Source organism: Pipistrellus hanaki (assembly GCF_964339955.1).
Source record: "Pipistrellus hanaki genome assembly, chromosome: 16".
Classification (NCBI taxonomy): Eukaryota; Metazoa; Chordata; class Mammalia; order Chiroptera; family Vespertilionidae; genus Pipistrellus; species Pipistrellus hanaki.
The window spans coordinates 13,807,469-13,833,442 of NC_140518.1; the positions used below are offsets into that span (position 1 = coordinate 13,807,469).

Below are 25,974 nucleotides of genomic sequence, written 5' to 3' on the forward strand. Positions count from 1 at the left end.
AAGCTGCTCCGCTCCCCCAAAGAGCCACGAAGCCTCCTCAGGGCCTGAGAGAGCTTCGCGTCTTTTTCCACGAAACCTGACATTCAACAACAACTGAGTACCCCCGAAGGGGGTGCACCGTTCCCGGAGGTACTGCAATACCGGGTCGATGCGCGGAGTGGACGGAGCAAGCTCCTATTCCATCTCCTAGCTTCAAAAATCCATTTAATATATTGTCCTCGGATAGAGGACGTATCAGATATTAAACTGATAAGAACAGATACTACACTTGATCTTAGCCAAAAGGCCGAGAAGCGATGCTGAGTGCCCGGCCCTCGCCGCCGCCCTCCTCGAGTCACACACATTCAAGGCAGGGTGAGGACGCTGAGCCTAAGCCTCGCTGCTTGTCTGACTTTTTTGCGTCGCCCACAGTACGTGGGTCTCACCGGACCCTCCTGCAGATTTCTGTGCGCTCCACATTTTTAACCAGAAGTCCTAGATCCCCGGCTGTTCCCTCGGTCCCGCGCAGAAGCCATTTGTAATCTGCATGCCCCGCCCTTTGCCCCCTCTCCTCCCCTCCTCTCCCCTGCCCCCAGGAGCCGTGACCTCCGGGGCGGACTCCACCCTCCCCCCGCCCCCCCCCCCCCGCCTCCGCGCGCGGTGGTCCCAAACCCAGGGGAGGCAACGGCTCAGCTCGCGTCCGCGTTCTTCCGGTTGGTTCGGAAGGGGAACATTTCCAGTCGCAAATCTGGGCGTTGGAGGCAGCAGGCAAGAGCGTGGGCCAAAAGACAGAGGTGTAAAGCATGGAGGGCGACTCGGGGATGAAGGGGCTGGTTGGTATGGCAGTGCCGCTGAGCGGCCCAGCACCTGGAGCTTATGATGCTCTGGGCCTCGGAAGTGCCCCAAAGAAAGCTTGTCCTTTCCTGCCGTGATCGCCTCCGGCGCACGTGCGTGGTGGCATCGGGGGCGAACTTCTTCGTTGGGACGTTTGCCGATAGGCTCCCTGCCTTTCTGCCTCTTAACCGGCCCCCCCCACCCCGGCACCTCGCAGGCTGTTAGAGATAGAGACACTTCCCAGCAGTCGACCTCCTCCCAGGGCGGGGGTGCTACTTCCTCCCAAGGTCCTCAGGGGGAAGAGGAGAGCTTTGGCTCAAAGACAGGTCTTCTTTTGCACACCGAGTTACTTCCCCGGAGGGGGTGCACCGTTCCCGGAGGTACTGCAATACCGGGTCGATGCGTGGAGTGGACGGAGCAAGCTCCTATTCCATCTCCCAGCTTCAAAAATCCATTTAATATATTGTCCTCGGATAGAGGACGTATCAGATATTAAACTGATAAGAACAGATACTACACTTGATCTTAGCCAAAAGGCCGAGAAGCGATGCTGAGTCCCCGCCCCGCGCCGCTGCCCTCCTCCCACCACGCACATTTCACTCACGGTGAGCCCGGTCACCGGCACTCGAGGTCTTACCTCCTTTGCTTCTTCGGCAGCACCACGGCACTCACCAGATGGCAGGCTCTTGTGCCCATTTCTAAATCCTCTATTCACTTTGTGTCTCTTGTGGCGCCGGCCTTTGCGGGAGGGTGGGCGTCGGGGGAGAGGAGCGACTTTTAATTTGCATGCCCCGCCCCGGGAGGCGTGGCCACGGCGTGGGGGCGGCTCTGAACGGTGGTCCAGGCTCGGGGGAAGCACGGAGGCTGAGGGGGTTCGCGCCGGGCGGCGAGAGAGGCCTGTGGAGACCGGGGCTGCTGGCGGAGGGGCTTCCTGAGGCAGACAAGGCGCCGGGGACGCCCAGGCTGACTGCATTGGGGGCGACTTGGCCGCCCGCCCGCCCGCCGGTCCGCCCGGCCCAGAGCCGAGCTCCGAACCTGCCCTGGCCCGTAAGGCGCTCACTCTGGGTCCGGGGAGCGCGAGGTCCCGAGGGGGGCTTCCCCGGAAGGGGGACGGGGCGTGTCCGGCGGGAAGGCCCCGGCGGGGCCCGCGGAGGGATTCTCTCCGGCTCCAGCACCGGCGTCTCGCGGGGCTTGGGCGAAGGCACCGCCTCCTGGGCGCCGCGCTTCCAGCTCCCTCCGCCCGCCCGCCCGCGAGGTCGTCTCCGTCCCGCCCCGTCATTCACGCCAAGTGCGCCGGCCGCCGCCCTCTGGGGCGGCCCTTCACCGCCCCCGCCCCCGCCCCCCACCATCCAGCACCGCTGAGGGCGGTGACCTCGTCCGCACTCCCCTCCGGACCCCAGCGCTAGCCCGGCGCCCGCTCGGTAAACGCTGGCGTGAGGAGCCCATGCTCAGGCCAGGCCGCCTCGAGAAGCGGCCGTTAGGAGGCTCCTGGCCGGAACCGGGGGGGATGTGGCCGGGGTGGCGGGTCACCGGGCCGGGGAGAGGTGACCGCTGGGGGATGCTCTGGGCGTCACGGCCAGGCAGTGGGTTAGACTCGCGCCCCTCGCGCCCCCCTTCCTCTTCCCCACGCACACCTCACCCGCACCCCCTCCCCGGCCTGGTGCCCGTCCCTCCCATCCGGCTGCCCGGTCAGCATGTACCTTTGCCTCCCTCCCTCCCTCCTTTCTGACAGAACGTCAGTTCGGTTGGAGAGTCTATAATTCTTTCCTTTGACCTCAGAAAAGCTAGAAGGTCATCGCGATGCAAGACGGAGACTCGGTGGGTCCTTTTACCCGCTGAGGGCACGCAGAGCCTGGTCGCCCTCGTTGCCCAGTTCCAGCCCCTGGGCCGGGCGCTGTGCGTGTGTGTCCATCACCTCGTGTGGTTCACTCTGCACTCCTGTGCGGTGGACAGCCGTCCCCTCCGTCTTCTAATTGTCACCGTCATCATCATGGCCAACCATTACTTATTGTAGGGTCAGGACCACGGGGAGGTTGTGTGTGGGGGGGGGGGGGTGGGGGGTGAGGGTGAGGGTGAGGGTGAGGATAAGGGTGGTGGGGGGCGGTAATTCAGTGGAGTGTCCACAAAACTCTCCAGTAATGAAGAGAAATACTATTTTAGTACAACTTGCCTTGATGAAGAGGTAGTCATCTTGATTACCGGTGTTTTCGGTGGGCACTCCTGCTTCCCTCTTTACCTGGCTTCATTTCTCTCCCAGCCGTCAAGTCATCATGGACAGCCATACCCAGGATGGATGGCCACATGGCATAGAGATACCCAGACAGACATACACACACAGACACACAGGTGTAGAGGTGCACTGACAAATGCGCATACCTTATGGAAGCAGATAAGGTTCTCACCCCGATGGCATGGCGGAGACTTTGCTGCTCTACCCTCCGCAGCTAGGACCGTGTTGGGCACGTAATTGGCACTTGATAGGTATTTGCTGACTGAGAACGTGCTTGGCCTGCACCTGGCGTGACCCTCCCTTCAGGCATCCCCACCCCGTGACCTCTGGTGCAGCCCTGTGCGTGTGAAAGCGTCTTGTGCTCAGTCCTTTCCTGGCCGGTAGCAACGTGGCCTGGCGCTTCCGTGCTCGCCAGCGCCTGCGCAGAAGTGTCACATCCCGTCCCAAGCCAAGCCCGCGAAGTAAGCGCTTTCGAAGCGAGCCATAGTGAAGCGCAGAGTAAGGTGGCTCCTGAGGTGAGATCAAGTCTTTCTTTGCACACCGAGTCATTTCCCCGGAGGGGGTGCACCGTTCCCGGAGGTACTGCAATACCGGGTCGATGCGTGGAGTGGACGGAGCAAGCTCCTATTCCATCTCCCAGCTTCAAAAATACATTTAATATAATGTCCTCGGATAGAGGACGTATCAGATATTAAACTGATAAGAACAGATACTACACTTGATCTTAGCCAAAAGGCCGAGAAGCGATGCTGCCTGCCCTGCCCTCGCCGCTATCCCCCTCCTTCCACCCACATTTCGCTCACGGTGAGCCGGGTCACCGTCAAGCGAAGTCTCACCTCCACAGCGTCTTGACACATACATACAAAACACTAGACTCTGTGAAGATGTTTTTTCAATTCCCTGCGTTTTTAAGGAATTTTTATCCCCGCTTGGCGCGGTGGTCAAAGGCCGGTGCTCATTTGCATGCCCCGCCTCTTCCGTGCTGGTAGGCCTGCCCTACCGGCGCCGTGGAGTCTTCCCGCCCCTCCTCGGGACGACCTCTGCGCGCAGAAGCGGAAGCGGGGCTGTGGTGGAGCAAGCGGCCCAGGGGGTCTGGGCGGCGGCGGCGGCGGACGGGCGGTCGGGTGACGGGGGTTGAAGCAGAGGGGCCCTAGTTCCGAGGGAAGCCGTCGGCTCGTGGCTGGGAAGACGAGCGGGTCCCCCCGGGGCTGGCTCGGTCCAGGCCCGGGACTCCACCGGCCGAGAAGCGCCCGTCCGGGTCGCCTGGCAGGGGCTGCGGAGAACAAAGCTGCTCCCGGCCCTCCGGCCCTGCGACGGCTGCCTCCCTCCCTCCCCGGAAAGAGCTCTGCCGGGACCCGCCCTACCCTGTCGGCGGGCCCCTTGGCCAAGAGCCTTCACCTCCCAGCCTCGGTGTCCCCAGACGAGCGAGAAGGGGGGAAGTGGAGCCTTGGCGCCCGCCTTGCGGGACCGAGGGCGCGGAAGCGGAGCTCCCTCCGGAGGCCGCCTTGGTTCAGTCCAGACGAGCGCGGGCCCCGCGCGTGTGTGTGGAGACGGGGACCCGGCCGTCCGGCCCCGCGGCCAAGAGCGTGGGCGCGGAGGACCTGGGCCCTTGCCCGCGCCCCTCGGTGACCCCGTGACCTGGCACTCGGCCCGGCCTCCTTGCTGAGCCCCCGGCCTTCCACGTGCCATCTGTACAGAGCGAGGGGAGACAGCAGCCGGCGTAGTTGTCAGGAACGGTGAGACGAGGCCGGTATACAGAATGCCGGTCAGAGCCAAACACGAGGAAACTTGTCTTCTCCCCCGGTTAGCCCTTCCCTCTGGGACGGTGGTCCCCGACTTTTCTGTGGTCGTGCCCCACCTGAGCATCTCTGGAATCCTGATGCCCCTTCCCCCCGCCTCCCATAGAATTCTTATTCAGAGTGGACTCCTAGTCACGTGGAGGAAGCCTAAAAGAACATTAACTTGGTCTTAAGCTTCCAAAGAGCATGGCATCCACGATAGGGAAAAATAAAAGAACCAAAGGACAGTTGAAGTACTGAGGAAGAAATTGCAAAAAAAAATAATAAAAAATTAAATAATAATAATGGTATGAAGTGATTTGGAAAAGAGCAAACAAAATTTCAAAACATATAACAGAAACTGAGTTCAGGCTTAGATCTGATGATTTTTTCCCCTGGATGCCCACCCAGTTGTCTCAGCATCATATATGGAATAGCCCGTTGCCCTGGTAATAGTGGGGGAAGAGACTTCCAGCCACAGCCAGCAAGGTGGGGCTGCACGTGCCCCGCATTGAGAACTCCTGGCCGCAGCCTTTGCTCTCTTGTGATACTGTGTGACACTGCCCAGTAGCACCGGCAGCACTGCCCAGCATGTTGAAAACGCAGAAGCGCGGGCCTCAGACCTGCTGAACCCCAATCTGATGGTTAACAACTCTGGAATGCACACGCACACGCATGGTAAAGTCTGAGAAGGGTCTTGCTGCAGGATTCGGTGGCTGAAGGGAGAGCCTGAGGGAGAAGCAGCGAATATATTTTTCAGGATCTCAACTCCCACTACCAACAGATGAATCAATTCCTCACCACTCTTTTCTCACCCTCACCTTCGAAGTCCCTGCAGAGAGTCTGCAGTTTCTAGAATCTTCCGGTGGTGAGAGACGGAGGACAGGAAGGCACCTATAACACCTGAGCTAAATGTTTTTTTTTCTTTCTTTTTGAGTTGTAGCTTAAGAGGCTCCAAAACGAGTAAGACTCAACCAAGAACTGGGCTTCAAAACCTTTGCATTATTGAGTACCCACTGGTGTGCCATTTTTTTTCAACACCAGTGTTGTACCTTGGTCGCGGGCTCAATCCCATATAGGGGGCGTGCAGGAGGCAGCCAATCAATGATTCCTTCTCATCATTGATGTTTCTATCTTTTCCTCTCCCTTCTTCTCTGAAATCAATAAAAATACATTAAAAAATCCCAACAGGCCAAAGCCGGTTTGGCTCAGTGGTAGAGCATCGGTCTGCGGACTGAAAGGTCCCAGATTCGATTCCCGCCAAGGGCATGTACATTGGTTGTGGGCACATCCCCGGTAGGGGGTGTGCAAGAGGCAGCTGGTTGACGTTTCTCTCTCATTGACGTTTCTAGCTCTCTATCTCTTTCCCTTCCTCTCTGTAAAAAATCAATAAAATATATTTTAAAAAAAAGAATTTCGTATTCTTACCAACCCACTGAAAGAGGAATTATTAAAAAAAAAAAAAATCCCAACAGGGCGCTGAGCCATCATCCTCTCAGCCAAGACCCGATTCCCTTTCCGTGGTAGCAGGGCCAGCAGGGGGCAGCAGGGAGCAGCAAAGGCAGCCACCAACCCTCAAGAGTGTCTGGGCTTCCCAGCAAATCAGTCACCTTACCCTGTGCTTACCTGGCCTAGGAGGAAACCCAGGTTCTCAGATGGAAAGTTCAAGGTCATCCGGGTGTTGGACAGACAGAGCCACTGCATGGTGCCTGATTTCATCCACTCCAAGATGCACATCTTTTTTTTTATATCTTCATATCTCAGAAACCGAGATATTTTATCCAATGCCAAGAGAAAATAATACTGCTGTTTACATGGCAGCGTCTTTTCTTTTCTTTTTTTTCTTTTTTTATTTTTCAGTTTTAGTTTTTCTCCCTTTCTTGCTTGGGGAATACAACAAATAATGGTCTATCTCACAATACCTTAAATTTGTGGAATACTATAATAATAAAAGCCTCAGTTTATTGAACCCTGTGCGTGACAGGCGTTATTTCCTTTAATCATTATAATATCTCCAGGGTGGAGGTATTATCACCCTTACTTTACAGGTGAGGAAACTGATCAGAGAGAGAGGGGACTAGACCACATTTGCACACCTAATACAGTAAATAATGCAGCTACTTAACCTTGCCCATTGCTTTTAACGGGTACTTTACGTCCACAACAAAGACTCTGGGTCTTGGATAATAACAGGCTTGCTTTAAAAATGCTAGTGTCTGCAATGAGGTGGCAGCATGGACAGTTCCCTGAGGGCCACTGTAGAGGCCCCCTAGGGAGGCATATGGACTTACTTTAAATTGTTGTCAGCTGAGTCCCAGGCAGATCCCAGTCAGGTGTGGAGAGCGGGCTTTGATAAGTAAATCCAGTCTAGCTCCAGGAAGGAGGGAATGAATAGAACCTGGGCCCACCAAGCTCCTTTGATCCTAAGTTTTTCGGTGAAACCCCCTTGTATTTTGGAAGATAAATAACTGGTCTGCCTCGGCCTCTGGGTCCACTGTCTCTCCAGCAGAAGAGGGCAGCTGCCCACCTGGGTCCCAGCTTTATTTCTATTTCTTCATCTTGTCTCCTTCTTTCTTTGATTTCTCAATCCACGGAATGCCTCTGGTCAGAACCGGTTTCATCTCTCTTTCCGTGCTGGATGCAGGAGAGGGAGATCCCCACCGCATCTGGCCCCCACAGGCCAGGACCCGTTAACATCAGACTGGAAGGGTGCGGTGGGACATGCAGTGGGACATGGAATAGAATCCTGGGGTTGAAGGGAAGTCTGAGGTCAGGGGTGGGGCTGGGAGAGACTGTGGGCAGTGGAGGCAGGAGCCGGGCGCATAGAGGGAAAGAAGAAGGGGGCACAATGTTGGCAGATTCGCCTGGAAAACCCCTCCTCTGACATGAGGGCTGGCTCAAAGGGTTGGGAACATTTCCCTAAATTCAGACCAGCCCGCCCCCCCCACCCTGAGCATCTCCAGAGGGAGAGGGAAAGAGAGAGGACGGGATGTGAAAAGGAGGAAGTGGGTTCTGTTTACATTTAATTATCGGGAAGCTGGGTGCCTTTCTCTTCCTCTTATTGTCATTTTCCATCTAAATGTTATTAGAATTCGTTTCTAGGACAAAAACTGTCCAGTGAGAAGCCTCAGTATCTCCTGCATCTGGAAACCTTTGTCATGTATTGTCGCAGATGACACCCCTGGGTGAGGAGGAGGAAGAGGAGGGACTAGCAAAGGAGCAAAGAGATCCAGCAAGGCTCAGTGCCCCACTGTACCCTCAGTAGAGCAACCAGCTGGCCCTAGCCCTCTGTGCTCTGTGAGGGCACGCACTGTCCCTGTAACCTATGAGATCGCCCAGCGACCTTCCTGGGAAAGGCTCAGAGACATTGAATATATATATATATATATATAATCAATTTTCCCCGGAGACTGTTTAGACTCAGAGCCAGTGGGGGAAGGTACCTGTCCGGGGCCCAGAAAGAAGGTCCATGATAGATGGATGGATTCCCTAGGAGGCTTGGGAGGAACACCTCCCTCCTCCCCGAGGAAGGAGGTCCTGCCAGTTGTCATGGCAGTGGCCACATTATGAGGTGGTTCTAGTGACAGGCAGTGGGGTGGGGTTGGGGTGAGAGGGGACAGAGGTGGGGGGCAGTGGGGCAGTGGCAGCCCCATCTCCTGCCTGGGGCATTCTGGCACCACCACCATCATGGGCAGTGCTTACCACTGGGAGGCCCGTCGTAGGCAGAGGAGGCTGCTGATGCAGCGACAGCAAGAGAAGGTGCCTGAGAGGGGTCGGGCTCCTCCTGGTCCTTCCGGGGTTAGGACAGCGATGGGGAGGGCAGACCGAGCCCTTAGGAAGCTGTCTATCAGCCTGTGGATGTTGTTTTGCTGGGGATAGGAGGAAAGCAAGGTCCTTTGGTGTTCTCTTGGATAAACTCGTATGTGTGTGTGTGTGTGTGTGTGTGCACACATTGGTGTAACTCAGCTTTGCTGAGGCCTAGCTTTGCTGAGGGAACTCAGGCCAATATATATATATATTGATTCCCATATATATATATTGATTTCAGAGAGGAAGGGCGAGGGAGATAGAAACATCAATGATGAGAGAGAATCATTGATTGGCTGCCATCTGTACGCCTCCTACTGGGAATCAAGCCTGCAACCTGGGCACGTGCCCTTAACCAGAATTGAACCCAGGACCCTTCAGTCGGCAGGCCGACCTATCCACTGAGCCACACCGGCTAGGGCTCCTCTTACTCTTTAGGTGGCTACTAGAAAGTTTAAAATGACACGTGGCACGTTTTACATTTCTATCGGACAGACAGCGCTGTTTCAAAGCATCCGCACAAAACTATTTATCCTCCGGCGCTGCCAACTGTGTTTCGGGGCCCAGCTGCCAGGGTGGGGGGAGGTGCTGAGGGATGTCTGCTGGGCGGGGCTGGGCCGGCGGTGTCACAGAGGGACAATGCTCGGTGCCGTGGCGGGCGGGGGACGGCCGTGCTCCGGCCTCGGCCTCCAGCTCCGGGAGCAGAGGGCACCTCTCCGCTGGGTCTGCGCGGCTCGCCCCTGCGATGGGCGGCCTCTGGGTGCGCACGTGGCCGGGAGGAGGCTGTTACTTGCCGGGGGCTTCTTGCCAGGAACAGAAGAAACTCGCAGAGAAGAAATGCCGACCTGAGAAACACACCCAGCCCTCTCAGGCGTCACCTCAGGAGCCAGGGCCGCCACTGGCACAGCCGCCAACGCCCAAGCCGCCCCCGCCAAAGCCCGCGGAGCTGCCGCAGCCCCCGCCGCTGCCGCCGCCACCGCCGCCACCACCACCTCCGCCGCCCCCGCCCCCGCCCCCATCACAGCCACAGGCACAGGCACAGCCACAGCCACAGCCTCAGCCACAGCCTCAGCCACAGCCCCCGCCTCGACCAAGGCAACAAACTGCCCCAGGCCCTCTTCCTCAGTCCTATTCCAGGCACACACTCCAGGATTCCCAAAAGCCTGGTCCCCGGCTTGACCCCACGGGGACCGATCAAACTAAAGGACAATCCAACTGGTTTACGGATAGACTCCAAGGAAAGCAGAAGATCCCAGACCCTGGTAAGTGCGAGGACGGCTCCCTCCCGACCCCCCCGCCCGATGGGCCAGAGTCCACGTTTGTTAGCCACCGACCCACCATCCCTGGCCCATGGGGCTTTCCCTTGGGGACCACCCGCTCCGAGTGTGTTTGTGCCAACTTGGCACTGCCGGGAGGCGGGGGGGGGGGGGGGGGGGGCCTCCAACGTCTGCAGAGGAGGGCCAAGAAGCTGTCAGCCCTCCCTCCAGGGGCGGGTGACGGAGCGGGGGGAGGGTGGTCGGAGGGTGGGATGTGAGTTGCAGGCTGAGCCACAGTAGCACGGGGCCCTGTGCGGCCTGGAGCAGGGAGTCACACTCCTAGCTGAGAAATCCCGGGGGGTGGGCTCAGTGTGTGCCCTGCCCCAGGTAGGGGCTGCCACCTGTCTCCCAGTCACACAGTAGGTCTGTCTCGGCCGCATTCTAGCTTCAGGAACGGCCAGAGGAGTACCATGTGCTTTGTTTCATCACCAGGTTTCAGGAGACCAGGCCAAGCCTTCCCAGGGAACTACCCCGGGAGGCCACGCTTCACGGTGAGCAGAGGAGCGGCCAGGCAGGCGGTGTGTCTGAGTGTGTGCCAGAGTGTCTGAGTGTGTGCCAGAGTGTCTGAGTGTGTGCCAGAGCGTCTGAGTGTGTGCCAGAGCGTCTGAGTGTGTGTCTGAGTGTGTGCCATAGTGTCTAAGTGTGTGCCAGAGTGTCTGAGTGTGTGTCTGAGTGTGTGCCAGAGCGTCTGAGTGTGTGCCAGAGTGTCTGAGTGTGTTTCTGAGTGTCTGAGTGTGTGCCAGAGTGTCTGAGTGTGTGTCTGAGTGTCTGACAGAGTGTCTGAGTGTGTGCCAGAGTGTCTGAGTGTGTGCCAGAGTGTCTGAGTGTGTTTCTGAGTGTCTGAGTGTGTGCCAGAGTGTCTGAGTGTGTGTCTGAGTGTCTGACAGAGTGTCTGAGTGTGTGCCAGAGTGTCTGAGTGTGTGCCAGAGTGTCTGAGTGTGTGCCAGAGTGTCTGAGTGTGTTTCTGAGTGTCTGAGTGTGTGCCAGAGTGTCTGAGTGTGTGTCTGAGTGTCTGACAGAGTGTCTGAGTGTGTGCCAGAGTGTCTGAGTGTGTGCCAGAGTGTCTGAGTGTGTGTCTGAGTGTGTGCCAGAGTGTCTGAGTGTGTGTCTGAGTGTCTGAGTGTGTGTCTGAGTGTCTGAGTGTGTGCCAGAGTGACTGAGTGTGTTTCTGAGTGTCTGAGTGTGTGCCAGAGTGTCTGAGTGTGTGTCTGAATGTCTGACAGAGTGTCTGAGTGTGTGCCAGAGTGTCTGAGTGTGTGCCTGTGTGTCTGAGTGTGTGCCAGAGTGTCTGAGTGTGTGTCTGAGTGTCTGAGTGTGTGTCTGAGTGTCCGAGTGTGTGCCAGAGTGTCTGAGTGTGTGCCAGAGTGTCTGAGTGTGTGCCAGAGCGTCTGAGTGTGTGCCAGAGCGTCTGAGTGTGTGTCTGAGTGTGTGCCATAGTGTCTAAGTGTGTGCCAGAGTGTCTGAGTGTGTGTCTGAGTGTGTGCCAGAGCGTCTGAGTGTGTGCCAGAGTGTCTGAGTGTGTTTCTGAGTGTCTGAGTGTGTGCCAGAGTGTCTGAGTGTGTGTCTGAGTGTCTGACAGAGTGTCTGAGTGTGTGCCAGAGTGTCTGAGTGTGTGCCAGAGTGTCTGAGTGTGTGCCAGAGTGTCTGAGTGTGTTTCTGAGTGTCTGAGTGTGTGCCAGAGTGTCTGAGTGTGTGTCTGAGTGTCTGACAGAGTGTCTGAGTGTGTGCCAGAGTGTCTGAGTGTGTGCCAGAGTGTCTGAGTGTGTGTCTGAGTGTGTGCCAGAGTGTCTGAGTGTGTGTCTGAGTGTCTGAGTGTGTGTCTGAGTGTCTGAGTGTGTGCCAGAGTGTCTGAGTGTGTGTCTGAGTGTCTGAGTGTGTGCCAGAGTGTCTGAGTGTGTGTCTGAGTGTCTGAGTGTGTGCCAGAGTGTCTGAGTGTGTGCCAGAGTGTCTGAGTGTGTGTCTGAGTGTGTGCCAGAGTGTCTGAGTGTGTGTCTGAGTGTCTGAGTGTGTGTCTGAGTGTCTGAGTGTGTGCCAGAGTGTCTGAGTGTGTGCCAGAGTGTCTGAGTGTGTGCCCGGGGTAGGTGAGGATGGAGCTAGAGGGGCGTTTCCTGGCAGGGGTGCTGGAAGGGCTGCATCTAGTCACATCTGGATGGCCCATTCCCCCTGCCTTACCCCCTAAAAATGTCTACACAGGGGCCTTTACTCAGCACTAAGCATAAGTGGAGGGATTGGCAATCTATGTGGAGAGAGAGGACAGATGCCAGAGAAGCAAAATGAGGGGCTGTTAAAAAAAAAAAAAAAAAAAAAAAAAAAAAAAAAATATATATATATATATATATATATATATATATATTATTGATTTGTTTTACAGAGAAGAAGGGAGAGGGATAGAGAGTTAGAAACATGGATGGGAGAGAAACATCAATCAGCTGCCTCCTTCACACCTCTACTGGGGATGTGCCCGCAACCAAGGTACATGCCCTTGACCAGAATCGAACGTGGGACCCTTCAGTCTACAGGCCGACACTCTATCCACTGAGCCAAACCAGTTAGGGCAAGGGAGCTGTCTTTGTGTGTGTGTGTGTGTGTTAATTTTATTGATTTCAGAGAGGAAAGAAGAGGGAGAAATAGAAACATTAACCATGAGAGATAATCATTGGTCGGCTGCCTCTTGCATGCCCCCCACTGGGCATGTGCCCTGACCGGAAATCAAACCCATGACCTCCTGGTTTATAAGTTGATGCTTAACCACTGAGCCACGCCGGCCAGGCAAGGGGGCCGGTTTAAGCGCTGGCTGGGGTAGAGGCAGCTGGAGCAGGAGGAAGCCAAAACCTGCAGAAAAGCTGTTGGTCTCAGGATCACCACTCCCTCCTCACAAGACTTACCCTCCGACCTCAGTTGTCCCCTCCGTAAATTAATGACAAGTCCAGCTCCTGCACAGAGGTTCATGAGGTCTGCATGTGGCAGTGACCGGAGAAGGCACAGACACGCTTAGCTTAGAGACCGGCTCCTTCTCGGCCCTTTCAGGACGAGGCCTGGGCTGTTACATGTCACTCCGATTCCTCTGGCCTCAAAAGGCGTACTGCTCGGAAACCAAGAGGCCCGGGAACTGCTCGCTGACCTGTCCGCCTCCCGCCTCGGCTTCCTTGCAGGCCATGGATTACATACAGCAGTGGTGACCAGGCACAGACCCGAGACCCCGCTGGCCACCAGGGAGAACCAGGAGCAGCTCCCCCTCCTCACCGCCCGGCAAGGTCTGCACGCCAAAGGCCACTCCCAGAGTAAAAGATTAAATAAAGAAGGTAGCCAGAGACCGGGATGCCAGGAGACAGGCTTTTATTGGAGAGAAGGGTACCTCCCTTCTGCTTCCAGAGAGAAAGAGGCCGGAAGACACCCGGGGGTCTACTTTTAAGGGGAGGATAGGGGGCGGGGCTTAGAGCACTCAGCGCACGCTGATTGATTGGTGATTAGGGACCTAGGGACTTAGGAATGGGGGTGGGGGGTGGGCTTAGGGTATTTGGCAGGTGCTGATTGGTGGTTCAGTGCCCAGGCATGTCTGGCCGCAGGTGGGGTTTATGTCTGTCCATCCACTGGAGGAAGAGAGGATCTATCACAGAACAGGAGGTAGCCCGGAATAAAATGATTTTTTTTTTTCCTGCAAAGACTTGACACTGGTCAGCTCTGAGAGACTGTGAGGGGAAAGAGGCAGGCAGACCCATGGGGGGGTGGGACATCCATGGGGGGATGGAGAGGGAGAGAGAAGCGGAAGGCAATTGCACGCTTCTTTAGGCAAAGCCCGTGGGAGAACTGGCCGTACACTCCCAAGTCTCCAACTCCACCCTTTTCTTTAGAAAAAAAGAAAAGAAAAAGTTTAGAGTTGTGTTGTTTTCAGAGAGAAGAGAGAAACATCAGTGAGAATTGTTAGGTCGAGGCAGGGGGAAGCCCTGAGCAGATGCATGCGTCTGCAAGGCAGATGGTGACAGAGATAACGGGTGCCTTCCTAGACCCCAGGCCCGAGGCGGCAATTCCACTCCTCTCCTGCCTTCCGCCCTCCCCCACTGAACAACTGAATAAAACAAGTACCTACGCCCCCGATTTGGCGTGAACTTCCCCGGCCCATCCTCAGACCAGGGAATTTCGCCCGGAAGCTCAAGAGTAAAACCTCCCCCTTTTAGTCACCTGGGCTCTGTGTTTTGTCTCCTGCGTCGCAAACCTCTCAAGAATCATTGAATTGATAGCCTGCTTCCTGCACACCCCCCTCTGAGGACTGAGCCCGCAACCTGGGCATGTGCCCTGACCAGGAATCACACCGTGACCTCCTGGTTCACAGGTCAATTCTCACCCCCTGAGCCACACAGGCTGGGCGGGCCCTTTTCTTTAGAAGGATAGTGCTGTTGGGGCTTCAGGTTTATGACTCACAGGAGCCATCAGCCCTCCTCCTAGCGGACGCTTACTGAGGTTTGGCTGGGGAAGGAGGGATCACCTCCCACCAGAGCAGCCTGGGGCAGCAGTAGGAAGAGGGGGCAGACAGGGAAGGACCGCTCCAGTCCGGTGTCATTCCTGTTGAATGACTGATGAGAGCAGGAATAGAGGCAGAGCTCAGCTTGAAGAGGAGCTATAGGCTGAGGCCCACGACACCACACCGGACCCTGGGGAGGGGAGGGGATGTCAGCCTTCCCAAGGAGCAGACAGCCAAGGGCTCCAAAGGCCCAGGTGTCCCCCTTCCCCCTTCCTGAAGCTGACCCCAGGGTCCTCCAGCCCGGCCCCTCCCCCCGGGACCAGGGAGGGGGGTGCCTGGGTCCTGTTATTGTGGCGACACAGCACCCCCTGTGGTCAGACTGAGGGAGCGCCTCAGAGCAGTGTTTGAGGGGAGCCGCTTGGGGAGGGACTTAGGGGGACACAGACGAGGACTAAAGTTGGAAGGGGCCTTAGAGATACTCCGTGAGCAAGGGAGGGAGCACGCTCCTAGGGAGCCGTCTCTCAAAGCCAGAAGGCAGGACCTGCTACCCAGGGGCTCAGGGGCTGGGGAGGACACCTTGACCAAAAGTCCCGATTTTTAACAATTTGTCCCCCATCCCACAGTGTTTTAAAAAAGTCCCAAAAATCTTTCCAAAAATCGGGACTTTTTTAAAAACGCCACGGGACGCGGGACAAACTGTTAAAAATCGGGACTGTCCCGCCAAAAGTGGGACGTCTGGCCACCTTAACCTTGACACACCTGGGACATGAACCACAGGCTGAGATGGGACATGTCCGCCAGCTCCCTTTTCCGCTCACAGGAGACTTCTTCTTTAAACATTAAGTGAAGTTTATTGACTTTGATATAAATGCTTTACATTTGGCAACCTATACACAGAAGCAGCTCAGGCCTGGCCTTCCTGGACCCCCCACTCTTGCCAGCGCCGCTTGGACCCAGTTACCCAGACTGAAAACGTGGAGACAGCACAGCTCCTCCCTTCCTCTCGTTCCCCAGCCCACCGCTCCCCAGTCCCCCTCCCCACCCATCCTCCTCCCAGTTCAGCTTTCCCCACACCAGGCTCCTCTCTCTGCCTGCCTGCCTGCCTGATAAAAACCGCAGCCACCTTTAGCGAGCAAATGCCATTTCTGCTCAAACCGCCTCCACTCGGAGCCCAGAGGGACCTGGAGGACCCGGGGCTTAGCGTCATCCGAGTGACAGCAAAGACCGGTCCCTGCTGCTGTGCCGTCTGAACCGTCCATGCCCAGAGGAAAGCAGAGGCCTCTGGGAGGATGGGCTGGGGTGGCCGAGCCCAGCAGCGCGGCCTGCCTATGTCTACTCGCCCAGGCTCAGGTTATGGGCTCACCGCCTGTCAGAAGCTCTCCTTGAATAAATAAATAAATGTCCGTTAAAATGACTCTGGCTTTGTCTGTTGTTGTTTTTCCCCAATGGGTGCCAGGTGCCTCCCTCCCCTCCCCTGCTACTTTAAGTTGCTTCTGCTGCGGAGAGAACAATAAACTGTTTCATGGAGGAGAAGCTTGAGCTGTCTTCCCAGGAACCAGGGCAGTCGGTAACCGGGAAGGATGTAGAGCCTCGGCCGATCCAGCTGTCAGATGGGCAGGGGGCACGTTCCCAGGAGAGAAGCCGATCGTCACCATCACTGACATACAACGAAGCGGGGAGGCCCCCCGGTGAGCACCCGTGTTCTGTAAAAGACTCTGGAGCTGGCGCTGCACGCCCCCGAGTCGCTTTCCCATCACCAGGTGGAGAACCGGAACAGAACTCATGTCTTTAGAGCTGGATAAAACGCTTTCTCACATCCAGGCAGGAGGAAGGCCAGATCTGAGGAGCTGGGCAGCGAAGGTGCTCAGAACAGCAAGGGCAGGGGCCGCGCCAGGGACGCTAAGGCACCTCCAGGGCCTGGGGCAGCCGTAGGAAGTGTGGCCTTCCCTCAAGCCAGACCCCGGGCAAGACCCGGTGGCGGCCCTAGGAGAAGCAGCTTCTGTGCCTGTGGAAATCAGAGTGCTGCGTCCTTTGTGTGGGAGCCGGGGAAGGTATGATAAAGCAGTGCCTCTCCTTTGGCCAAGTCCCCACAGTCCATCCTCGGGCAGCACGGAGCTGTGAGGAGAGATGCAGACCAGGCTGGCAGGTGCCTAGAGTTTGGGGACAGCAGACAGGTCACGGCAGGTGAGGGACCAGCAAGTGGGGCGCTGATGTGTTTTCCCGGCAGTCCACGTACTCATAGCTCTGGAAGACCTTCTGCTCGGAATGGCTCAGGCAGAAGTAGGTCAGGGTGCCCCTGGAGAGGAAGCAGGCTGTGGTTATGTCTGGGAGGAAGAGGAAAGCTCTGGGGATGGGGGAAAGGGGGGTTGGCTCCCTCAGGTCCCACCCTCCCTCTCTGTTCTTTTGTTCCCCACTCTGCTAAGGCACCTGAGGTTGCTGCCTCGTCTGTGATAAAAATGTTTATCCTTGACTCTCACACTATTAGGAGCAAGGTGGGCCCTAGAGCAGGGGCTGGACCTGCTCTTCCCAAGAACGGGAACAGACTCATGGGGGCCCCTTGGATGGCTCTCCTCTCACAGGGGGAGGCCGAGGGGAGACTGGAGTCAGAAGTGGGAGAGGGGAGCCCAGGACTCCAAGTCCTACTTACTGGATGTGCAGAAGCACATGGTGGACTTTGATTTTCAGCCAGCTGCAGATTTTGCTGAAGGCGGGGGGGGGGGGGGGGGTGGCGGAGAGGAGGAAGGGAGAAAGAGAGAGAAACATTGGACCATGTCTCACACTGAGTGGCTATCAGAGGGCTTAAAGACCTGCAAGTCCCATCCTCATCACCTTCTAGGCTCCTTTCCCTCAGGGCCCCCAAATGCCACCCCACCCCTCCCCACTCCCTCTAAGGAGTACGTCATCCTCATAGCAGCATCACCCCACCAATTCCAACCGGCTTGGCCCAGGCACAAGCCGGACCCCTCCTCCCTCAGCAGAAAATGACATTCATCTTCAGCAATTCACGCTAAAGAGCCCCAGGTCACACATTGTAAGGATTAACCAAATGCTAGCCTGTTCCTCATTCCAATCCCGGTCTAAACAGGGAGAGTGGCTGTAGGAGCCTTGCACGCTGCAGCCTCAGCTGTGAGTGCAGGCCAAAGACTGGCGGCAGGCTTTTTGCTAAGCAATCAGAAGACCTGGTGGGGCTTAAAACCAGGTTTCCAAACAGAAAAGAGGCTGCGGGAGAAGAGGCCGAGGGGTACTCACACTGTGTTTTCATCCCAGATCTTGTTGGCTACTGCATAAAACATCTGCCAACCAAATGGCACAGGGTCAGCCCCGACTCCGGCCGTCACCCCCTTCCCACCGCCCCACACGTCCACACCGTTGTGGGCAGGGCTGGCCAGGGAGAGGGAGACACCTGTTTGCTGGCCAAAGGGCCGATGTCGAGGAGGAGGCTGGTGGACACCTGCCCCACCACGACGGACAGGTGCAGAACCTCAATGGTTAGCTGCGTCACCCTGATGGGGTAGTAGTTGCTATTGGAGATGTTCAAGATGCTCTGGGGATGAAGACGAGGAAAGGGAGGGGTGAGTGTGGCCATCCTGGGAAAGGAGAAATCAGTTTCAAAACCCCCAAGCCTGACTGAGCCCCACTCCCAATATGGACCTCCGCTGCTGAGCACCAGTGCCAGGAGCCCAATTGGGGGCTCTTAATGGTGAGGAGTCACTTTAACGAAAACATTAAGCTGGCTCAGGATCCAGTCCCATCCTGCCCACCCGGGAGCCTCAGGCACGCCACCCCCATTACACCCTGTGATGTATTTCTTGGGCCCTGATTCTGACCCTTCACTGTGGAGAATCCTAATCCCACACAATCTGGGGTTCAGGGTTGCCCCTGCTTCTCCCCAGGTTTCTACCGTGTTTCCCCGAAAATAAGACATCCTCCGAAAATAAGACCTAGCGCATGGAAAGATAAGACATCCCCTGAAAATAAGACCTAACGCAACTTTGGGAGAAAAAATTAATATAAGACACTGTCTTATTTTCGGGGAAACAGGGTAGCACCCTCTGGGTGCCCAGGATCACCACACTAGGCAAGGGCTACAGAGAAGTATTGCTGGGAAGGTGGGGGTCAGAGCCCATAGGCACAGCACCCACCCACCCACCGTTATGTTGATGTAAACAGCCTCGTCCAAGGTCACGGTGGAGGAGGAGTTGAGGCCTGCAGGCTGCGTGTCGATGGACCGGGGAAACAGGAAAAAGATGGTGAGGGAGGTGGTCACCAGGCAGACGAGCACTGCCAGGCACACGAGCACTGCCCTGCGGGAAAGGAGGACCCAGGGGAGAGGAGTGGAGAAGTCTGAAGCTTAAGGAAACTCAGACACTCCTCTCCACACACAAGGCTCCCCGCTGTACCCCGTAACCCCCAGTGCAGCCCCCGGGATGCGGAGGGCCAGCCTACACTCCGATGTGGCACAGAGCAGGGAGGAGCTCAGCACCAGGTGGCACACAGCTGGGCTTCCATGATCAGCTCTCTGTACCCACTGGTCCAGTAACTTTGGGCAGCCCTAAGCCTCAGTTTTCTTGTTTGCAAAATGGAGATAACTGTACTTACCTCATAGAATTTGATATCAGCTAGTGCATGACAAAGCACCAATCCCAGGCCCTGCCACATAGCTAAAGCTCAACAAATGCTAGCTATTACCACGGGAAAAAGCCAGTCCACGTGGATTTTGAGAGTTCTGAATATTCAGAACAGGACACCATCTGCCATTGCATTTAGAATTGAGATGTGCCTTGGAGAGCACCTTGTAAGTGCTCTGGTGTAGTGGAGGGGAGGGCTGGGTGCTGGCTCCAGACTGAAGCTGAGAATCTTGGGAGGAGCCTGCAGTGATCCTGTCAAATGGATCAGATGATGATCAGGGTCACGACACCCCTAACCCCGGCCTAGAGAAACTCAGGGCTGCCTCTAAGGCTCTGAAGTGTCTCCAAACAGGGAGCAGCTGGTTTTCCATCTCTACTGGGAAGAGAACAAGCACGTCTGAACTGCCACAGCGGGGGAAGCTCTTAGGAAAAGTAACTTCCCCAAACCGATTGCAGCCAGGACCACTCCCTTCCTAATGGAAGGTCTTGCAGAGTCAAGAGGTCCTCTGTCTTCAAAAGGGAGCCATGGCCCAACCGGTGTGGCTCAGTGGTTGAGCGTCAACCCATGAACCAGGGGGTTACGGTGTTGTTTTTTTTGTTTTTGTTTTTTTAATATATTTTATTGATTTTTTTACAGAGAGAAAGGGAGAGAGATAGAGAGCTAGAAACACCAACCAGCTGCCTCTTGCACACCCCCTACCGGGGATGTGCCCGCAACCAAGGTACATGCCCTTGACCGGAATCGAACCTGGGACCCTTCAGTCCGCAGACCGATGCTCTACCACTGAGCCAAACCGGTTTTGGCGAGGTTACAGTTTGATTTCAGTCAGGGCATGATCCCCAGGGTGGGACGTGCAGGAGGCAGCCAATCAATGATTTTCATCTTTGATGTATCTATCCTTCTCTCCCTCTCCCTTCCTCTCTCTGAAAACATTAAAAAAAAAAAAAAAAAAAAAAGCAGTTGAAGAAGAAAGCAAACACTAGATGAATTTGTCAAAATTTAATGCAAAAAAAATAAAAAAATTGGGGGGTGGGGGGAGCCATGTTTCTTGGAGGCAGTGATGCTCAGAAGGACACCAGTGGCTTAGGGTAGCTATGCCCGGGGTTTCTGAAATCAGGAAAATCCTCAGAAACGGGGCCAGTACCTACGAGCCCAGTGAAGCTCAGGCGTTTTGGGGGAGAATCGATGGAGAGAAATCTGGGGGGAGGCAGAATGGGGTAGACAGAGAGGAACAGCCCCAGGGGCGACCACCTGTGGAGCTGAGAGGTAGGAAGAGGAGCTTACGTGTGCCTGGGCTTCAGCCTCTGGTCCCCATAGGGGATGAGGGCCACCAGCTGCCTCTCTAGTTCTGTAAGGAGAAAGGAGTGAGAGGGAGGGCCCAGAGGCGTCCATGACAAATGCCTCCTGTGCCAGTCTGCTAGGAGCACCCCTCCACCCCCCAGAGCCACGTCAGAGGCATGCCACCTCTGCCCCTCAGCAGAACTGGGAGCCCTGCTCTCCATTGCTGACGTTTGCCATCGCCAGAACGAAAGTGAGGTTTTCCTAAGCAGATGTGAGGAATCTCTGGCATTTCTTCATCAGAGCCCAGCTTCTCTGGAGAAGCCGTTTGTAACTTCCTGAACCCGAAGGCACCCTGTAGCTAAGGGGGCAGAGAGGCTGGGAACTCCAGGGGCTGGGGAGGACGACCAGGGCGGGAGGGTTAGCATCTCCCTGGCCAGCCCTACCCTGGGGGACCGAGAGCTGGGAGACCCACCCCCATTCAAGGATCGTCTCAGAGGCTCCTGGCCACGGGCCCGCTGACTGCCCAGAGCTTTGCCTGGGTTGCAGGCTCTTTCCAGAGCCTTGAGCCACTCACCTCGAGGGATCTCCTTATTGCCCTGGCAGGTGGGACAGGTCACGTAGCTGGCACCAGCAGCCCTTTCGCAAGGGGCAGAAAAAAACCTGCTGCCATCATGGCTGGATGAGTCAGGGGGTAGGATCGCGGTGTTTTCATCCTCCTGAGCGCCCAGCTGGGAGAACGTCTCACCCATCTGTTGAGGGGGCCGTTTCACTAATGAGAAAAGAAGGAAGCTCAGTGCTAGCTCGTTCGCACTGATGGGGAATGTCAATTTGGTTTGAGGTTCTCAAGATCGGCAAGGAGTCCCATCACCCTTTCTGCAAGCTCAAGCCTAAGCTAGCGAGGGTGTAGGACACGGAGCAGTGACACTGGTCTCTCAGGGCAGAAATCTCAGTGCATTTCCAACTGCTTTCATTATTGTAGGCACGCTCAATCTGCCCACGAGAGGGGGAAGAGGAAGTTATTTCACTTAAAGGGACTTCTGTAAGTGAACAGAAGTTCCTATTTTTTCCTGGAAAAGTTGCTGAGCAGGCATTCACTTCAGGGGTGGTAAGTTGGGTAAGGCAGCGGACAGCAGTCAGGAGAGTCCCTTCTTCCTGCAAATGACTCTAAACAGGATGACTCTCAGGAGGATTCCAGAGCACCCGGGGTGGAAGGAGAGCTCCCGGTCCTGAGCCTGGGCAGGTGCAGGCTTTCAGAAGGCAGGGATTCTTTGCAAAAACAGAGAGGGGGCTAGACGGGCCACAGGTGAGGCGAAGAGCCCTCGCATAACCTGGAAGGGAGCCTAAACCTCTTCCTCATTGCCATCTGCGGCGGGGTCAGAAAAGATGCGGGGGGGGGGGGGAGAGAAGAGGGGGGTAGTAGCAACGCCACACCTGTCCTTCACTAGGAAAGGCCAAGGCTAAGCCAGGGTCTGGCCCCCTAACCCGAGTGCTGGCAGAATGCGTGGGCAGGAAGAGCCGCACAGCCCTTCCTGGGCCCAGATAACGGGCCCCTCCTGGTCCAGCGGGAGATCCGGGCTCCTCTCAGCTGCAGATTTGGGATTGCGTCCGGGGGGAAGAGGGCTTGCAGGGCAGGGTCGTCCCGGAGCCACGGCGCCGGGCGCCTTCCGCAGAGTTCCGGGGGACCAGTGCACCGCGTTGGGGGGAATGGGGAGCGGCGACCTGCCACCCCCAGAGCCAAGCTGCTCCCGCCCTGCCCCGGGGAGGCCACTGGCCGGGTGGGGCGAGGAGCGGACGCAGAGGCTGGCGTTTCATGGAGGAGGGAGGTCACGGCCCGCCGGACACCCGCAGAGGCCGTTAGCCGCGAACGCCTGGCCCCTTCCTCCCAGAAAGAGGGTCCCGTGAGCGCCTTACCCGCGGTTACTCGGCAGAAACGGCTGCAGCGGAACAGAAAGTGCGGAGCCGGGGCCCGCCCGGCTTTGACGCGGGGCCTCAGAGGCTCCGCCCCCGCCCCCTCCGCCGCTCCCGCAGGGCCCGCCCCTCGGACCCGCGGCCAGAGATGCTCCTCACTCAGGCCCAGCCACAAGGACAGCCAGTCCAGGTAGGTTTTTCAAATTACCTTTATTTCACCATTCTTTCCAGCACTTATGTACAAGTACAATGGGGCGGGCGACCGCACCCCAGGGCCCGACAATAAGACTCAGAGATCAAAGCAGTCCCGTCCCACATCAACCCCATTGATTACACACACGCAGCCGCTCAGCCCAAGCCGGATAAAAACGCTTTAAATAATGGTCATCCTGGCTGGCCTGAACCCTGGCTGATTAATTAGCATTCGAGAGTGATACTGTAAATAAACATCATTCTGTTGAAGTCATTCATTATAGCACCAACCAGGTTAAATACTATTTGACTATCCTTCCCCTTTTGGGCTGCTGAGGTTCTTCTTTCAGTCATTTTCTCGAATACATCGTTTAGTGTTTTTTGGTAACCTCTTCACCAACTGCACCCAGGACTTGGGAGAATCCACAAGCCACCTCTCCTGTCAGGGACAGTTTAGACAGCACCACCTCGGACTGCCTAAGCCACCGTGTTGGCTTGCAGCTTCCCTGGGGCCAAATCTTGAACCCCAAAAGCCGACCCCTCCCTTTGAATTAGCCAATCGTGCAAGACTGTGCGCCTGAGCTCCAGTCAGGAGGGACAGGGCCCATGGACAGAGATTATAGAGCCGAGCAGACCACCTGCTCCTGTGCAGGTGCTTCCGGACCAGGTGTGCGCACCCTTCTATGTAGAAGTAAAGGTATTTGCTTTGCTGCCTGGCTCCCGAGCATGTTTTGTGTTCTACCAGGACCCACAACTTGGGGCTTGCCTTATTTCTGACTCTCCTGTAAACAAAGGGATGACCTGCTCCCATAGCAGCAAGTTCTTCTCCACTCATCCTGCGGTCAAAAACGCTGTTTGTCCCATCTAAGTTTTGCAAAACACCAACCAGCCTCTCTTTTCTGTTCTGGACTCTAGGGCTAGGTACCCTTGTATAGATTTTAAACCTCCAGGAAGTCATCAGGATTTCCTATGCTTCACACGTACTCATTTGCCCACCCTTGAACTTTGCCAAGATTAACACAGGAGCCTGCTTTTCACTTTTCCTGTTTCTACCCCCCTCCCAAATCTACTGTAAATAAAATCTGCCCTGACATAGAAAAAGAAAGTAACTGTTAAATTTTCTTTCCCTTTAATATGTTTTTTTATTCCTCTATAGTGGAGTGGGGTGGAATGTCTGGCCCTCGGGCCTATAAGGCCAGAAAAATCATTTGGTCTGGTCCTCCCACGGCATTAGGGATGAGTTAAATGTCTGACCAAATATAGCAGGTTAATTTTTAAATTGATAATTTTGTATGGCCCGAGAATGATGTTATAAATATCCAAATGGCCCTCGGCAGAAAAAAGGGTCCCTAACACTGCTCTATAGGATTAGCAAAACATTTCGCACTACCTAATTTTCTCTCCCTTAAATAAAAGAAAAATGTATGTAAAATTACAACAGACACTGCTCAAAAGGTGCTGGTGGTTTAATTAGCACACTCCCCTCTCCTTTCACTGAAGTGTAGAAACCCAGTAGGGGTTCTTTAAAAAACAACATGCCAATTACTAAGTCTCCCAGGAAATTACTTTCTCTTTGAGAAAGGGAGAGTTAAATTCCTATCATGCTCTGGGTATCATTTTAATACCACATGGCTAAGCCTTGGGATAGGATAGAGAAATTATAAGTAATTCTTGAAAACAACTTTCAGGTAATTTCTTTTTATTCCCTTTCTTTTTTTAAAAAAGTATTTTTATTCATTTCAGAGAAGGAGAGGGAGGGAGAGAAACATCAATGATTAGAATCACTGATTGGCTGCCTCCTGCATGCCCCCTACCGGGGATCAAGCCCAGGATCTGGCAGGTGCCCTTGTCTGGAATCAAAACTGCGACCCTTCAATCTGCAGGCTGACACTGTTATTCACTGAGCCAAACCAGCTAGGGCTCAGGGTGAATTTCTTTTAAAAACTGACAATTAACATATAACCCCATACAAACATCAGCATTAACCAAGAAAAATACTCAACTTCAATACAAGCAAAAGAAAAATGGTATAAGAAGTTCAAGTTATACTCTCCGACGCACTAAAATGGAGAAAGGAGTTTTATCCAAATCAACTGAAAGGCTGTCTTTTTTTTTTACTACTCATTCAATGTTTAAAGTGAAAATTTACGTCTGGTCTTTGATTTGCTCCAAAAAATAATGTAATACAGGTATTGTCTTGACAATTCAATGATGGGCTCTAGTCATATTCATTAGATTAAAAAATAAGCAAGGGCTTCTGCCCCACACCCCAATGACAATAAAGATCATCTCTGAGCAGCAGGCAATGTTATTTAATACATGGTCACTTCTCAGTAGCGGTGGCTGTACCAGTCGTTGTTGTTGACCTGAAGAAGTTCTGTCACAACCTGCAGGATGTTGTGGTTGTGTTTCTTCAGCAGCCTCAGGTTCAGCTGCCGGTCACAGAATCCCATTTCAAAGAGGTGGGCCATCAGCGCTGCTGTCTGGTCTTCAGAAACTATTGGCTGTGAGGAGGCAAGAAAAGCAGAACATTTTCTGTATATTTACATGTTATCTTGCAAGTCATATTAATCTTTCCAGATTTATTAAAAATATTAGGTGGGTAGATGCAAGGGTATCTGTTTTGAATTAGGTATAGTCTGGCCTTAGAGCCAGGAGAAGAGGCTTCAGAGGGGACTTTCAGAAGAAAGTATTCTTTGGCCAGATGAAGTGAAAGATGCAAACTCTGAAAATAAAGGTACTTGTGAGGATGGGACAAGTATAAGCAATAGATGAGAGTGTTACTGGAAGTTAGTATGGGAAATTTAATTAGATGCAAAAGAGCTGCAGAAAAAACTGCCTGGAAAATTATATCCTAGGTGATCTTTTAGGGTTTTATTTTTATTTTTTAAGAATAGAAGTGGCCGAAACCGGTTTGGCTCAGTGGATAAGAGCGTCAGCCTGTGGACTGAAGGGTCCCGGGTTTGATTCCAAGCAAGGGCATGTACTTTGGTTGCAGGCACATCCCCGGTGAGGGTTGTGCAGGAGGCAGCTCATCGATGTTTCTAACTCTCTATCCCTCTCCCTTCCTCTCTGTAAAAAATCAATAAAATATTAAAAAAAGAAAGAATATAAGTGATCCAGGTCAGAGGGGGCTAACATTCATTTACTCCGTCTTTAGAAAAAATTCTATGGTGGACACAACCTTATTAAATCCTCCTAACACTTAGAATACCCTGACTCTAACCATTTATTTACTGTGTTGGTATGTATCAATTCCCTTCTTTACGAAAATGGAGGTACAGAATACATCCTATTTTGCAGCATTGAAAGGATTAAGGTGAGAAAGTATGTAGATGTGTTGAATGCATTTTTTTGCCATTTCCCTCTACATCTAATTCCACTGTTCCCTTCATGCATCCCTCTTCTTTCATTTCAGAATTATCCATTCTTTTTGCCAAGTTAATCCTTCCACATGGACTTTGTATCTCATTAATTATCACGACCTCAGAAATCCTTTTCTATTAATTATCCTCTCTCATCTTGACTCTGAATCTCCTTTGCTACTAGCTAGCCCATCTT

General features: G+C 54.6%; 2 protein-coding genes across 8 annotated transcripts in view; both read right to left on the minus strand.

Annotated features, from left to right (window-relative positions):
* Positions 1-15,233: 15,233 nt before the first annotated feature.
* On the minus strand, positions 15,234-22,312 carry TMEM106A (transmembrane protein 106A). 2 transcript variants are annotated; one of them, XM_084862185.1, is made up of 8 exons: positions 22,225-22,312; positions 20,888-21,082; positions 20,317-20,380; positions 18,554-18,707; positions 17,807-17,947; positions 17,653-17,696; positions 17,051-17,104; positions 15,234-16,699 (listed from the first exon to the last, which is right to left on the minus strand). In XM_084862185.1, exons 2-8 carry the CDS (start codon positions 21,060-21,062, stop codon positions 16,579-16,581), a joined length of 753 nt encoding a protein of 250 aa, XP_084718311.1. In that variant the 5' UTR covers positions 21,063-21,082; positions 22,225-22,312; the 3' UTR covers positions 15,234-16,578. The 2 variants fall into 2 exon arrangements, with proteins under 2 accessions (XP_084718311.1, XP_084718312.1); XM_084862186.1 differs by lacking the exon at positions 17,653-17,696 and having other exon boundaries at positions 22,225-22,305.
* A 100-nt stretch (positions 22,313-22,412) lies between these two features.
* The window catches only part of NBR1 (NBR1 autophagy cargo receptor), a 30,035-nt gene continuing 26,473 nt past the window's right edge, over positions 22,413-25,974 (minus strand). For all 6 annotated transcript variants that reach the window (XM_084864052.1, XM_084864053.1, XM_084864049.1 and 3 more), the window contains one exon: positions 22,413-24,917. In XM_084864052.1, the coding sequence (XP_084720178.1) occupies positions 24,744-24,917 (174 nt within the window). In that variant the 3' untranslated portion in view covers positions 22,413-24,743. The remainder of the gene's footprint in view (positions 24,918-25,974) is intronic.